Source organism: Carcharhinus amblyrhynchos, chromosome 7 (genome assembly GCF_965287045.1).
Source record: "Carcharhinus amblyrhynchos chromosome 7, sCarAmb.v2.hapA, whole genome shotgun sequence".
NCBI classification, from domain to species: Eukaryota; Metazoa; Chordata; class Chondrichthyes; order Carcharhiniformes; family Carcharhinidae; genus Carcharhinus; species Carcharhinus amblyrhynchos.
Genome location: NC_137330.1, coordinates 89,968,391 through 89,981,518, shown reverse-complemented (window position 1 = coordinate 89,981,518; position 13,128 = coordinate 89,968,391). Strand labels below are relative to the sequence as shown.

General features: G+C 43.6%; 1 protein-coding gene across 1 annotated transcript in view; it reads right to left on the bottom strand.

Moving 5' to 3' along the window:
* Nucleotides 1–4,327: 4,327 nt before the first annotated feature.
* Nucleotides 4,328–13,128, bottom strand: part of LOC145345120 (gamma-aminobutyric acid receptor subunit rho-2-like) — a 50,478-nt gene continuing 41,677 nt past the window's right edge. Inside the window, exons 7-9 of the mRNA XM_080192768.1 lie at nucleotides 12,317–12,469; nucleotides 9,179–9,375; nucleotides 4,328–5,931 (exon numbers count right to left, since the gene is read on the bottom strand). Coding sequence (XP_080048894.1) covers nucleotides 5,620–5,931; nucleotides 9,179–9,375; nucleotides 12,317–12,469 — 662 coding nt within the window. The 3' untranslated portion in view covers nucleotides 4,328–5,619. The remainder of the gene's footprint in view (nucleotides 5,932–9,178; nucleotides 9,376–12,316; nucleotides 12,470–13,128) is intronic.

Below are 13,128 nucleotides of genomic sequence, written 5' to 3'. Positions count from 1 at the left end.
GGGAAGGTCTTATGAGGAAAGGCTGAGGGACTTGAGGCTGTTTTCATTAGAGAGAAGAAGATTAAGAGGTGACTTAATAGAGGTATATAAGATGATCAGAGGATTAGATAGGGTGGACAGTGAGAGCCTTTTTCCTCAGATGGAGATGGCTAGCATGAGGGGACATAGCTTTAAGTTGAGGGGTGATAGATATAGGACAGATGTCAGAGATAGGTTCTTTACTCAGAGAATAGTAAGAGTGTGGAATGCCCTGCCTGCAACAGGAGGGGATTCGCCAACATTAAGGGCATTTAAATGGTCATTGGATAAACATATGGATGATATCGGAATAGTATTGGTTAGATATTTATGGATGCAAGTGGTCATATTCATATCCATCTTGTCCTTCTAGATGTAATGGTTGTGGTTTGGGAAGGTGCTGTTGAAGGAACCCTGGTGAGTTCCTGCATCTTGTAGATTGTACACATTGCTACCACTGTGTAGCACCAGTGGAAGGGGATATTGGTGGTAGTGGAAGGGTGACAATCAAGTGGCTCCACTGCCCTAGATGATGCGGATCTTCTTGACTGATGCTGGAGCTGCACTCATCCAGGCAGGTGGCAAGTATTCCATTACATTCCTGACTTAGAATCATAGAATCCTACAGTGCAGAAGGAGTACATTCGGCCCACTGAGTCTGCACCAACTATAATCCCGCTCATGCCCTATCCCATCACCCCATGCATTTACCCTAGCTAGTTCTCTGATACTAAGGGGAACTACAACATGGCCAATCCACCTAACCCAGACATCTTTGGACAGTGGGAGGTAACCGGAGCACCCACAGGAAACCCACACTGACATGGGGAGAATGTGCAAACTCCACAAAGTGACCCAAGCTGGGAATCGAACCCAGGTCCCAGGCGCTGTGAGGTAGCAGAGCTAACCCCTGTGCCACCATGCTGCCCAAGGACTTGTGCCTTGTAGATGGTGGACAGGCTTTGGGGAGTCAGGTCTTTCATCTTTTGGATTAGAAATTGGTTTTGCTGCTTTAGTATTCAATGTAGAATGTGTTTAGTGTTTTATGCCTCATTCCTGACCCCCTTTTATGATATGATTCATTTACAATTTGAGCTGCAACCAATAGTGTCTACTTCATAATATTTAAATTATATCTGACAGGAAGTTTGGACACTGTGCTTATTCTGCTCACCTCATATCTCAACTTTGAATTCATGCAAAGTTTCTTTTATATATTAATTTTAGTGCATGTGTTTCATTGAAAACATATCAGCAATAATTGACTTGAATTAGACAACCATTCAACTTGCACTTGCCCATATGCTCTCTATGGGCTTTGGCACAACAGGTTTCCGTCAGCTAATCAGCCAAAAAGCATAGCACCCACTCCAGGCTATCTGGAAGTTGTGTGAATAATGCAGTCAACTCTGTACTTCTTTAATAATCATTTGAAGAGTCACCAACGAGTGGTGCAGAGTCTGAACCAGTTCCAATATTGAATTCAAGATCAAATCAGGTTCAGAAAGTGAAATAAAGTGACATTAAGAGAGGTTAGATTAAAAAAAACAAGTAATGGGAGAGAAAGAAAAAATACAAAAAATGTTCTTTTTTAAAAATCACCATCAAAAAGTAACATTTAAAAGGAATGAGATTCCACACTATTTTCAGAACTATTTTCAGCACAATTCTTTTGGCAGAAATGAAGATTTGCCATACCATCAAAGGGTACTCACCCTAGAATGAACAAGTCCTCACTTTACCTGGCATTTTAGTTCAAACCTTTGAAGTCAGCACTGGAACCTCATGTTTTTCAATGTATATGTTAGACAATAAAATACTGCTTTCATGCAGTTTTTGAAGGAACATCATCTCTTAGACATTAGCATTTTGTTTATCTGCATTTAACTGCACTGGAAGTCCAATTTGTACATTAATAATGGTAAATGCTGCTATTCTGTTATTTTTACAGTAGAATTCTATACATTCTAAGTACCTGCAATATTCTATTGCTCCTGTGGTTTTGTCTCATATTGTAGTTGTCCTTTTATAAGGAAAACATATTACACTTCATTATGCAATCTAGCCACCGGATGTCCACAGTTCATTCAATATTGTTTCCAATGTTTCTTCAGTTACCATTTTCTCTTGTAGTTGAAATATTTAGTTGCCAGAATATGGTACTAAACAAAATTTCCCTTTCGCTCCAAGCTTCCTACCAGCACCATGATGCTTCAGCAAAAGTCCACCTTCCAGATAAGTCTGCCAAAGCTCCAGAGTTGCCAGCACCGTGATTGGGCCTGCAGAATTGGGAGCCACTTGTGTGCTTGGAGGGATCCACTTAGGAGGCTGACTCCTGGAAGATTGAGCCGCCAGTGTCGTTGTCAGTGAAATCAAGCTTAGGACACCCATTTGATCCTGTTGCCGGGTCCCAAAAGCCGTGATGAAATCTAGCATGAGGAATTAGCCTTGTCACTTTTCTCTGCACTGCCTCTTGTACTTGAATGTCACCCATGTCTCGATGACCAGAATGAAATGTGGAGTACAGCCTGACCAAAGCACAATATGATTCAAGTTTGTGTTCTCAGTTTTGTGTTCTGCTGCTTTAAGCTAAAACTAGACATTCTATTGGCTTTATTGATTGCTCCTCTCCATTGTCTTAACACTTAGAGGGCAATTTTACCATCGCCAGTTGTGCCAGTTTTCGGGCATGATGCAGTGGTAAAGTGGGCAGTAAAGTGCTAAGCACAATTGGCACCTGTTTTCATGGCCAGCACCATTTTATGAGCGTCGGATTTACGACGTGGTCAACCCTCTAACCAGAAATGGGTGACAGGCAGGTTAATATATTTAAACCTATTGAAATGAACAGTCGCATCTGCTCAGCGAGCCCGCTGCGCAATCGCCAAGACTTGGCCCCTGCTTTATGACCTTGCCGGGAAAGGTTCATGCCGGTGAAGAATAGACATGCTCCTCGTGACCAGGGAGTAGTCGACTTGGCCTCGTCGGTAGAACCAGAGACCATTGAGACTCACTGGGGAGGCCAAGGACAAGGGTTGGTGCCTCTTGGGCAGTGCCACCCTAGGACCTGGGCAACGCCAGTCATGCACCTCGTCAATGCCCACAGTGCATCTGAGCAATGTCCATCAGGCAGTGCCAGAGGAGTGGCTAATGGGGGCAGTGCCAGTGGGAGCGAGTCTAAGGGGCGGGGGGGCTAATGGGGAGGGGGCTAAAGTGAGGAGGGGGCCCGCTGCCACAAAGCAGCAATCAGTGGGGGGCGGGGGGTCGGGGAGGAGGAGGAAGGGAGAGGGGGTCCACTGACACTCTGTGGTCCATGATCGGTGGGGGGTTAATGGTGGGTCCGCGATTAGTGGTGGAGGAGGAGGTCCACAATTGACCTGGGCAGCGGGGAAGGTCAGCGGGGGCTGTATCTTGGGCCACGGGCCCTGAGATTGCAGGGGGAGGCAGCTGCTTCAGGCTGTCTGCAGTAGCAGGGGCCTGACAGATCTCTCTTTTCTGTCAGATCCCTGCTGCTGCTAATGCACATCTGCAACATCAAAGGCCTGCACATGTGCACTACCTCCCTCTGTAGTCTTTTAGGTGTGTTAAACCCCGCCCACTGGCTTCTGCAGCGCAAATTTAACGCACTCAAACATTTGCAGGCAGAATGCGTATAGTGGGGGGGACTAAAAATGGTCCTAAAAGTGTGATCAGAAACACTACCAGTTTCAAGTCCACCCAGCACTTAGAATAAAAATGATAAAATCATCTCTTTAGTCTAAACCTTGGTTATTTCAACACCATGAAGTAAGTGTTTCTTCTTTTTATATCTAGCCCTGTACACTCATTAGCCTGAATTTTCATCTGGTGTTGCCCCTCCACAGCCTTCCCAAATAACCTTCTCAATCCACTTCAGCCTTACCACCTCTCCAAAGCCTCCTGGTTAACTGCCACTGGCCTTCTATACTTTCCAGTCCTTGCTCTAATCTTCTGTGGCCTACATCTCCAGAACTCTCCTCCTATTCCTCAAGACTTCGCACTTCCCTCTTCAATTCTGAAGCCTTTCTTAGAATTTAACCCTTCGGTCTTTGGTCAGCTACCTAAAACTCTCACTGGAGTTTGATGTTTCATTTTTCCCTCTGTCAAAGATATTGGGATCTTTCTTGACCTTAAAATCTGATTTTAATCTGCTACAGTAAGTTATTTTATGCAGGCAAATGAAATAAGATGATTCAAATTACTACTGCAGATTTGATTACAAGGGCAATTCATGCTCACTGTTGTGACTGAGACAAAAAGGAGGTTGAAGAAGAAACATTTTTATTCTTATACAGACAAGTTGTCAAAAGATTTCCTTGCAATTCATGTAAGTTGCAATGAATATGCATCATTAATTATACTGTGTCACCTTTTAACATGGTCATTCGACAAGACTCACATCCTACAACTAAACCACCCATGATAGCTTTAAAAAATACTTCTTAAAAAATTACTTCAAATCTTAAAAAAGTTCAAAATGTGCAATCATGAAATTATATTCAGCGGTCTACAGTGGATGAAATTCTTTCTGCGATAAGTCCGTCAGTTTAGATTGTTGCGTGGGCCAATGCTTGTACTGAAACAGAATTTCAGGTAAATTAGTTAAGCATTTGTGTACTCGTATCATAAATGGTGTTGGACAATAGAATATATTCCAGGTCATGTGCCCACTATCAATAGCAAGCACAGTTAGGTTGGGTATAGCTTGGCTTTATGCAGAGTAAAGTTCCCTCTTCTCGACCCCCACAGTAATTCATAGAGTCATACAATCCCTACAGTGCAGAAGGAGGCCATTCAGCCCATCAAGTCTGCACCAACTCTCCGACAGAGCATCTTACCCAGGCCCTCCATCCCATCCTAACCCCATAGCCCCACACATTTACCCTGTTAATCCCCCTAACATTCATATCTTGGGACAGTAAGGGGCAATTTAGCATGGTCAATACACTTAACCTGCACATTTTTGGACTGTGGGAGGAAACAGGAGCACCTGGAGGAAACCCACGCAGACACAGGGAGAATGTGCAAACTCCATACAGTCACCCAAGGCTGGAGTCGAACCTGAGTCCCTGGTGCTATGAGGCAGCAGTGCTAACCACTGTCCCACCATGTCCCCGAATTCTTAGGTCTTGTTTCAGAAGAATACCCCCTACCCCAGTGTGACTTCTTTTTTCCACAGCACCCATCTCTTTGCCTCCCAGTTATGCCAAATTAGGGATAGTTTTGTGGTGCTTAAGCCCACTAGGTTTTAGATAACCAAAGTTCATTTCACATTGGATCATTACAACCAGGCAGACAGAGGGAACTTTCATCTCATCATTCCAGGCTACTATCGGACGTGAAAGATCAGTGCCTAAACTCAGTTCCTTGCTGAATGCAATTCAAACCAATTTTGCAGAAGAAAAAACATATTCAGGCTGCTGCAGATGTAAAGTGGATATGAAGGCAACTCAATTGATAAAATAAGTTATAAGCCAATAGAATCCTTACTGAATGCTGTAATATTGTACATGTGTTCATTTTTTTGTGCACAGATCATTTTTGTTTTGGTCTTAAAGGGGAAAAGATTGTTCAAAATGGTATCTATAAATATACAGACCAATATACCAAGTTAAAAAATATATAAGAGGCTGGAAATATCAATCTGGAATATGTATCAATTGAGTGGGTATTCTTAATGATTTGCATGCCCACAATCTCCCTAAGGCGGCTCTTTTTTTGCAAATTGGATTCTCCGTCAATGGATAAGCGAACTACCATCTTGTCCTGTTTGACTCTGTCATCAGTAATTATCGAAGTTCTGGTATAGCCAGCCAGGCTGTGGGCATCTGCTTCACTGAAGGTGCCATCAAACATTAAGTCCTTGGCACTGGTAATTCCACATGTACAGGGAAACTGAGAAAAGAGAAAAGAACATTCCAGTGTTTCAAATGTGAAGAGGAATATAAACACCCCATCCTCACCCAAACCCCCCCCACCCTACTGGCAAAGTTGCTTGGAGGTGGGACATTGCTGAGTTTTTTCATTGGAGCTGGCTCTGTGAGGCCACCTCTACTTTCTCAGAGGACTAAGGAAATTTGGCATATCAGCTATAACTCTCACCAACTTTTATAGATGCACCATAGGAAGCATTCTTTCTGGCTGTATCACAGCTTGGTGTGGGTCTTGATCTGCCCAAGACTGCAAGAGGCCGTGAATGAGGCCAGGAAAATTCAGCCTTCTGAGTGCAATTGACATATTGCCAAATTACATCAGCTTTGTGTTACGTTTTGTTTCCACTAGAACTTGGATTTGAGCATGCCTCAAAAAAAATCACGCTAAGGACATTTCAATAATTGAGGTAAGTGGAGGAATTCCCATGGGTTTGATCGTGGAATTCCTAAATGCAGCGACACCATTCGGTTCACTGAGCCTGCACCATAGAGCATCTTATCCAGGCCCTATCTCTATAACCCACATATTTACCCAACTAATGCCCCTGACACTAAGGGGCAATTTAGCATGGCCAACCTGCCTAACCTGCACATCTTTGGACTGTGGGAGGAAACTGGAGCACCCAGAGGAAAGCCACACGGACAGGGGGAGAATAAAGACAGTCGCCTGAGACTGGAATTGAACCCGGGTCCCTGGTGCTGTGAGGCAGTAATGTTAACGACTGTGCTACTGTCCCACCCATCTTGCCACCATATTGCCCATAATATACCTGATGGTGCTGAACTTAGTCAATGTCTCTATGCTATGGAAAAGAATCAAGAGAAAAGGTTTTCTTCATTCATCGTGACTATGAGTCACTTGGACAAACTTATTTTGAACTGATGTTACAGTACCAACAACTGCTTACAATGAATGAGTTGCTATGAATGTGAAACAATACCAGTCGGAAATGCGAGACTAATATCTAGAGGAATCCAATGAGACAACTTTCCTTGACAAGGATGATAATGGATCTTTTATTTATTACAATAATTCATGCCTTTCACTCAAAAGCTGAGGACATGGTTGTTTAAGTAGTTTGTACAGATACTCACTCCGTCCACAGTGGTGAAACAACAGGTGGAATCTTACACTGGAGGTGGGAAAGGACGGGGAAATAAAATCAGGTACATGGCAGTGATACTGTGCCCACCATCTTCCTGTCGCTGCTGGGTGAGGCATCAGGTGGCGCATTTGCCATTAGACGAATTAAGGCTCTTAAATGGCCAATGAATAGCCACAGGAAGCATAGTAGAGAACATGCTCCTGTCTACATCAAGGGGACAAAATAGAAAGGGTCCAGAGCTTCAAATTTTTAGGTGTCTAGATCACCAACAACCTCTATTAGTCCACCCATGCCGACACTATAGTTATGAAAGCCCACCAACACCTCTACTTTCTCAGAGGACTAAGGAAATTTGGTATATCAGCTATAACTCTCACCAACTTTTATAGATGCACCATAGGAAGCATTCTTTCTGGCTGTATCACAGCTTGGTATGGATCTTGATCTGCCCAAGACTGCAAGAGGTCGTGAATGAGGCCCAATCCATCACGCAAACCAGCCTCCCATCCATTGACTCTGTCCTCACTTCCCACTGCGTCGGCAAAGCAGCCAGCATAAATAAGGACACCAATCATTCCGGACATTCTCTCTTCCACTTTCTTCCATTGAGATAAAGCCACAAAAGATACAAAATTTGAAGCTCTGGACCCTTCCTACTTCATCCCCATTGATGTAGACAGGGGCACGTTCTCCTCTATGCTTCCTGAAGTCAATGGCAATCTCCTTCATTTTGTTGCACTGAGGGAGAGACTATTGTCGCCGCACCAATTCATCAGATTCTCTATCTCATTTCTGTACTCCGTCTGTTTGAGATTCGACCCACTACCGTGGTGTTGTCAACAAACTTGAAAACTGAAATGGAGGGGAATTTGCCCACACAATCATAGGTGTATAAGCAGTATAATAAAGGGGCTAAGAACACAGCCTTGTGTCTCACCTACCAACCGACTCAAGAACAGCTTCTTCCCTGCTGCTGTCAGACTTTTAAATAGACCTACCTTGCATTAAATCAATCTTTCTCTACACCCTAGCTATGACTGTAATACTACATTCTGCACTGTCTCATTTCCTTCTCTATGAATGGTATGCTTTGTCTATATAGAGTGCAAGGAACTTTTCACAGTATGCTCATACATGTGACAATAATAAATCAAATCAAATCAAATCAACATATGTACAATTTCTGGTCGAAAGTGTCCTTCCTGTTAGTGCAGGTTAGATTTCAATGCAGGTCCCAGAGGTGAGAGGAAAATCTGCTCGTCACCAACTTTGCACTGTGACTTTAAAAAAGGAGCTTCCAAGCACTAAAATGTCTGTGAATCATCAGAGCACAATAGTGACAGAAATAAACATGCGCAGAGTGGGGACAAGGTCATGAAGGGATTTATAAGCAACGTCAAGGATTATGAATTCAGAGCATCACCAGATAAAGAGCCAGTGATGGTTGATGAGAATGGCAGTGATGGGTTAACAGGTCTTAGTCCACAGCAGGACGTAGGCAGCAGATTATACAGATAAAAACCTGACATGGCAAATTAAAAAAAAGATGTGTGAACCAGCATATTTCCTGGATGGAACATTTAAGTTACATAGAGAGGTTGGATAGGCTTGGGTTGTTTTCTCTGGAGCAGAGAAGACTGAGGGGCGACCTGCTTGAGGTGTTCAAGATTATGAGGGGGCTGGACAGGGTAGATAGGGAGTAGCTAAGAGTAGTCTCTGAGTTGAAGGGTCAGTTATGAGAGTCACAAGTTAAATCTGAGGGATGGGGGGTTTAGGGGAGATTTGAGGGAAATGTTTTATACCCAGAGAGTGATGACAGCCTAGAATGCACTACTTGAGAGGGCGGGTGAGGTGAAATGCCTCACATCCTTTAAAAGTACTTGGATGAGTACCTGGCACACCATAACATTCAAGGCTATGGGCCAAGTGCTGGCAAGTGGGATTAGGTGGGCAGGTCAGGACCTTTCATGCGTCGATGCAGACTCGATGGGCCGAAGGGCCTCTCCTGCACTATAGTATTTTGTGATTCTGTGTGAACTCATTGCTTACTGCAGATGAAACACTGTCAGTCATACAGGTGGGTCATCACCTAGTTGATCTCACCTTTTGTAGGAGCTTTCTTTCCTTTCTCTCTTGTACTGTAGTTAGGTAATTCACAGCTGCGTACTCCAAGACCGACAGAAAAACAAACACAAAACTAACCCACAGGTAAATGTCCACAGCTTTAATATAGGACACCCTTGGCATGGAAGCATTCACACCCGTGATGATGGTGGACATAGTTAAAACTGTCGTTATACCTGGAATTACAGAAAAGCTGAAAAATAGTGCGCTATTCTGCTTGGAAAAGATTTAAAACAGTTGTTAACTTAATTTTTTAAAGAAATGTATAAAGAAACGGAGCTGTAGATATAGAATCATCCCTACTGGTGGAACATATTTATCCATTCTTCATCTGTGCTTATAAAAACATTAATTTCGATACCTTTACAATGAGAGAATACATAGTTTGGAATAAATCCTATCCTTCCTCAATGAGGTCAGGATTGGGACACAAATTATCTTTGACTGAGGTTTGTTAAGGTTTTGATTTTGTTTGAGAGGAAGCAAAGTAAAACATTCAGAGAAGCAATTGACCTCAGCTGGTGGGTCAGAACAGACGATATCAGATTGTTCACCCTTTATATACAGTGCCTGATATTTAATACTGTTAACTGTAATGGAATTGAACAAACAGCAGCCAGATCAACACTGTCCATTCTACACCGTTGCCTGAGACAAATTACAGTCCTCAAAGTGAGCCTTTATACTGCCAATGAATTACAGGGGAGATTTTTTTTTGAGCAGGTTGTATATTGATAAAACTGTGGCTAATATTGGATCGATATCAATTGAATCATCCCCAAGGTTTCCTATGAGAGAATCTGTATTGTCGAAAAGAGGTCAAGGCCTATAATTCCTGGCAAGTCTGGGAATTCAGGCACAAGCGCCGGGAGCAGCAGAGAGGAATGGCTATGCATGTGCAAGGGCAACCTACACAGGGAGGGTGCAAAAACCCAACCATGGGACCAGGATTTTACAGTGCAAAGATGGGTCCACCTGAAAGGTTAGGCTAGGGCAGATGGAGAGCAAGGGTGGCTCCACGCAGCTGAAGCATTGCCGTTAGCTCCATGCTGATAAGAGGATGGATGCTCAGAGGAGTCCTGGAAGCCAGCTGGACAGCTTTGTGCAACTGGGAGTTGGGGCTATGGGACGCCTTGGTGTAGCAATAGCTCAGTGCAGCCGGGAAGACTGGGGGGATAGGAGAGTCACAGGATCAGTTGTTGGCAGCAATGCAGCTGAGAAACTGGACTATGAGTGAGTTTAGATGCTGAAGTACAACTTGGCCGACAGAGGGGACACAGTCTTCATAGGATCTCTACCGTACAGAAGGAGGCCATTCGGCCCATTGAGTCTGTCCCGACCACAATCCCACCCAGTGCTATTCCCGTAACCCCACACATTTACATGACACTAGGGTCAAAGTAGCATGGCCAATCAACCTAACCTGCACATCTTTGGTCTGTGGGAGGAAACAAGAGCACCCGGAGGAAAACCCACGCAGCCATGGGAAGTATGTGCAAACGCCACACAGACAGTGACCCAAATCCAGAATTGAACCTGGGATCCTGGCACTGTGATGCAGCAGTGCTAACCATTGTGCCACCCCATCTTGGGAGCAGCAGGTCAGTTCATTTGGTAAAGAAGGCTGGACCTGGAAGCACAATTGAGAGAGACTTTGAATGGTACACCTTCTGGGTGAGGAATATACCTGTGGAACTTGGGTAGAGTAAAGCTGTTGTCAGCTGGGGCTCATACCAGCTTTTTGAAGAGAAGCTGAAATTCCTTGTGAAGAAGAGAGTTTGAATGGATTTTGTGACTCACAGTGATGAGTAAAGGCTGGATGGGTTGTTCAGAAATCCAGGAGGACCTGTCTAAAAACCCAGCCTGCAGGTGCAGCAGGTGGTCAGGAAGGCGAATGGGATGCTGGCCTTCATAGCGAGGGGGATTGAATATAAAAGTAGGGAGGTCTTGCTGCAGCTGTATAGGGCACTGGTGAGGCCGCAGCTGGAGTACTGTGTGCAGTTTTGGGCGCCGTACTTACGCAAGGATATTTTGGCCTTAGAGAGAGTGCAGAGGAGGTTTACTAGGCTGATGCCGGAGTTGAGGGGGTTGAGCTATGAGGAGAGGCTGAATAAACTGGGCTTGTACTCGTTAGAGTTTAGAAGAATGAGGGGAGATCTCATTGAGACATATAAGATGACAAATGGGATGGATAGGATAGAGGTGGAGAGACTCTTCCCACTCAGAAAGGACAGTAGGACTAGGGGGCACAGCCTCAAGATAAAGGGGGGTGCAGTTTAGAATGGAGTTGAGGAGGAACTTCTTCACTCAAAGGGTGGTGAATCTCTGGAATTCTCTGCCCGTTGAAGTGGTGGAGGCTGCCTCGCTAAATATTTTTAAGAGGCGGGTTGATGGGTTTTTGATAAGAGAGGGGATTAAGGGTTATGGGGAGAGGGTGGGAATGTGGAACTGAGCCACAACAGATCAGCCATGATCTTATTGAATGGCGGGGCAGGCTCGAAGGGCTAGATGGCCTACTCCTGCTCCTATTTCTTATGTTCTTATGTTCTTAGCTGGGTTTGCCACTTAATGTGCAATTTGTGGTATGCTCAATCAGTTTCTGATAACTCATGCTTCCATCATGTTACTTCTGTATGTTAAGAGTATAAGGTAGATGGTGTTGACTGTTTGCTTTATTGACTCTTAAGCAGTAAAGTTTCTTCTGATTGTTTGAAACCGTGGAGTCTAATTGCTTTATTCTCTTAGTAAATAATTGGGATTTCTAATTTCATCTGCTTTAAAGGAAAGTTACTGGTCTCTAACCGGGTCATAAGAACATTTGGGGGCCTGGTCTAGGATTGTAACAGGGGTTGAAATTTTACATTGCTATGAATCACAGGACGGATTTCTTCTTTGAGCAGCTTGTCAGATTGTGCAGTGATAAAACTATGGCTAAAACTGGATCGAAGTCAACTTTGATCCCTCCTAGGTTCCTTCAAATTCCAACAATGAAAATAAAAAGTAACAACTGCCTCTTCCTGGTTTTAATTGATTTAATGACATTCATAATAATACAAAAGCATTATTATGTACCATACAAAAGTTAATTGGCGTTATTAAAATGAAATCTTTGCTTACCCAGTGAAACCCTGGCGGGTACAGCTCGACGATCAATCCAGAATGACACCCAGGACAGCATGACCATCAGGGTCGCTGGGAAATAGGTTTGTAGCAAAAAGAAGAAAATGTGGCGTCGCAGAGTGAAGTTAATGTACAGACGATTGTACCAACCTATTTGTGAAAGTAGATGTTTGTCAGTATACCTTCTTTGTGCATTTATCCCAGAGTCAAAGGTTGCAGTGTTGGACCTGAAAAATACTCTACATTTATGAAGGATCCATTAAAGCTTCTACAATGTAATTCTCAGACATTTTCAATAAATTTATAGTACTACCATGTCCAGATACCAATTAATTCCAGACTGTGCAGCAAACCTGCTAGCTAAGCCATTGGAAAAAGGTTCATGTTTTTAAGAAGAATTTTACCAAGAAGTGTTGACTTCCCTGGGATTGTCTCCTTCTTCTGCTTCTGCTTTACTTGTGTTGGCATTACAGACTAATATCTGTATTCCACCTACATTTCTGTGGGTAGTGCTAACTACACCAGGCTTGAGCTGTTGAAATGGCTGTCCTGAAAATTTAAATGGAAATAATCTAAAAATGGGTCTTGAACATTCAAGTGATTGGGCAGTGACTATTTATTTTGGCAGCTTGTTCCATTGTGAGATTGCCCATGGGAAGAAAGTTGTTGATACACTGTTTAGAAACAAAGGTAGTTTGTGTGGATGGATACTAATGACAGGCACTTGTTCCTCTCAATTCCCACCAGTCCATTCCCTAATTTATAGAACATCGTCAGTCTATGTTTCTCCCTCCTTTGCTGTCATGATC